Source organism: Camelina sativa, chromosome 18 (genome assembly GCF_000633955.1).
Source record: "Camelina sativa cultivar DH55 chromosome 18, Cs, whole genome shotgun sequence".
Lineage (NCBI taxonomy): Eukaryota > Viridiplantae > Streptophyta > Magnoliopsida > Brassicales > Brassicaceae > Camelina > Camelina sativa.
Window position 1 is genome coordinate 13,826,945 of NC_025702.1, and position 3,012 is coordinate 13,829,956.

Consider the following 3,012-nt stretch of genomic DNA (forward strand, 5'->3'; position numbering starts at 1 on the left):
GTTTCTGTCTTGTAACAGTCACCCACCAAAGTCCCATAAGGGATGCCTTGTGTATTAGCTGCTAGCAATGCATGCCCGCATGGTATTTTCAGCCTATCGTACTGCTTACAGGAACACTGCTTCATATCAAGCAAAACATGGTGCTTTCCGTTAAGTAAACCCACCACTTCATAACTCCAACTAGATATACTGCCAACTTTGCTACCACAAACACCAACCACGTTCTTCTGCATATGTTTATCAACCTCCGGCGTAGTCAACCCTCTATGCTTGCCAGCTTTCTTGCGTCTCGCACTAAACAACCTACTTTACATCGCACGAATGTACTTGAGTAGTTCAACAATATGACAGCCTCTCCCCTTTCCTAACACATTTTTCAGAGACTCTACAATGTTGGAGGTCATCAAATTGTAACGGTTCCCTTGGAAATAAGCCCTACTCCAATGAGCTGCTCCAATTTTATCCAGATAAGCGGCACAGTTGGCGTTTTTGGCTTTGATTTGTCTATAAATTTCTTGGTAACCAGTTACCTTATAGGCAAACGCTGCATTCGTCACAAGTTTTACAAGTCCTTTACTATGAAACTTCGCATTAACATTCCTGGCTAGATGTACTATGCAAGATTCATGATGTGACAAAGGGAACACCCTCTTCTTGGCTACATATATTGAGCTGCACCTATCTGAAATTATGGTCAAGCTCTTACTATCCGCAATGATTCGTTCTAATTTCTCAACAAACCACGTCCAAGCGTCGTCGTTCTCACTGTCCACAACAGCAAAAGCAAGCGGAAAAACCTGGAAATTAGCATCTTGGCCACTTGCTGTCAAAAGAACTCCACTATACTTCTCATTGAGATGAGTCCCATCCACAACAATCACACGGCTAAGCTTCTTAAAACCTTCTATGGAAGCCCCAAAAGCCAAAAACATATNAGGATGCCTTGCGTATCAGCTGCTAGCAATGCATGCCCGCATGGTATTTTGAGCCTATCGTACTGCTTACAAGAACACTGCTTCATATCAAGCAAAACATGGTGCTTTCCGTTAAGTAAACCAACCACTTCATAACTCCAACTAGATATACTGCCAACTTTGCTACCACAAACACCAACCACGTTCTTCTGCATCTTTTTATCAACCTCCGGCGTAGTCAACCCTCTATGCTTCCCAGCTTTCTTGCGTCTCGCACTAAACCACCTACTTAACATCGCACGAATGTACTTGAGTAGTTCAACAATATGACAGCCTCACCCCTTTCCTAACACATTGTTCAGAGACTCTGCAATGTTGGAGGTCATCAAAATTGTAACGGTTCCCTTGGAAATAAGCCCTACTCCAATGAGCTGCTCCAATTTTATCCAGATAAGCGGCACAGTTGGCGTTTTTGGCTTTGATTTGTCTATAAATTTCTTGGTAACCAGTTACCTTATAGGCAAACGCTGCATTCGTCACAAGTTTTACAAGTCCTTTACTATGAAACTTCGCATTAACATTCCTGGCTAGATGTACTATGCAAGATTCATGATGTGACAAAGGGAACACCCTCTTCTTGGCTACATATATTGAGCTGCACCTATCTGAAATTATGGTCAAGCTCTTACTATCCGCAATGATTCGTTCTAATTTCTCAACAAACCACGTCCAAGCGTCGTCGTTCTCACTGTCCACAACAGCAAAAGCAAGCGGAAAAACCTGGAAATTAGCATCTTGGCCACTTGCTGTCAAAAGAACTCCACTATACTTCTCATTGAGATGAGTCCCATCCACAACAATCACACGGCTAAGCTTCTTAAAACCTTCTATGGAAGCCCCAAAAGCCAAAAACATATACAGAAACCTTTCTCTGCCATCTTCAACCACTTCAGTTTTAATATCGGTTACAGTACCAGGATTTGCTTCTTTTAGAACATGGAGAAAACAAGGAAGATCCTCGTAAGATTCATCATCAGAACCAAATATTCCCTCCAGAGCCTTCCCCTTCGCCCTCCAACATTTGCTGTACGACGCATCCACCCTCAATTCTTCTAATACCATCTGCTGGAGATCCAAAGGAGTCGGTCCTTTAGTAGGATCATTGTACTTCACTTTGTACACGGCTGCAATCACCCTCGAGGTCGCTTTCTTTAGGTACTTGTTCCTCGTCTCTATTGGGCATGTTTGTTCTAGATTAGCTTTTCTGATCACATAGTAGCCAGATTCCTTCATTTCACAAGCTAGTACCCTCTAGTCAGACCTATCCCCAGAACAACTAACTACAAACGACTCTTTCTTGGTCGTCGTCTGCGTGAAGTGAAACATGTTCTTGATGGCGTATATAGCTAAAGCTATCTGGCAATCCTCTTTGTTTGCAAATACCTTACCCTTATAGATACCTTTCCCATCATCCTCAAAATCCAGATCCGGTATTTCTTCCTTAACATACTTTGTGTCGTCAAACAAAGGAGAAATATCAAACTCCTCGTCATCTATATCTTCTAGCTTGCGACCATCCACTACAGGACCAGGGACCTGTCCACGATCGTTTGACCACGTGGTTATATCAACATAGTCACCATCAACATTTCCGACCTGTTCCAACCCACCACTTGTCCTCACTTTACTCTCCTCTTTTAAAGGAACAGCTCCATTAACTAACATAGTGTGATCAAAACAGGAGTTTGTGTTACACATAACCTCCAGCACGTTCACCCGACCAAACTGATCGCCAATGAAGTTCCCCCAAAACTCTTTATCATAGCTTCTTGGGGTCACAACTACATTTGTTACTACATAATCTTCTTCCTCCTCTACATCTTCAAAACTATCTTCCATTCCGACACATTCTTCCACACAACCTAATTGTGTACTTGTCAAGCCACGACCAATTCCAACTTGTTCACCATTACTGCCCTTTATCTTCCCCTCAATTACTGCCAACTCAGCCATATATTCTTCATCCACCTGGGTTGTCTCAAAAACCAATGTCTTTGAACCTGCTGTTGATGCTTCTCCTAAAAACCCTTCTTCACTA

At 42.6% G+C, this 3,012-nt stretch overlaps 1 protein-coding gene across 1 annotated transcript; it reads right to left on the reverse strand.

Moving 5' to 3' along the window:
- Nucleotides 1,233–2,207, reverse strand: LOC104763461. Its single transcript, XM_010486828.1, has one exon. The coding sequence runs from the start codon at nt 2,205–2,207 to the stop codon at nt 1,233–1,235; it is 975 nt and encodes a 324-aa protein (XP_010485130.1).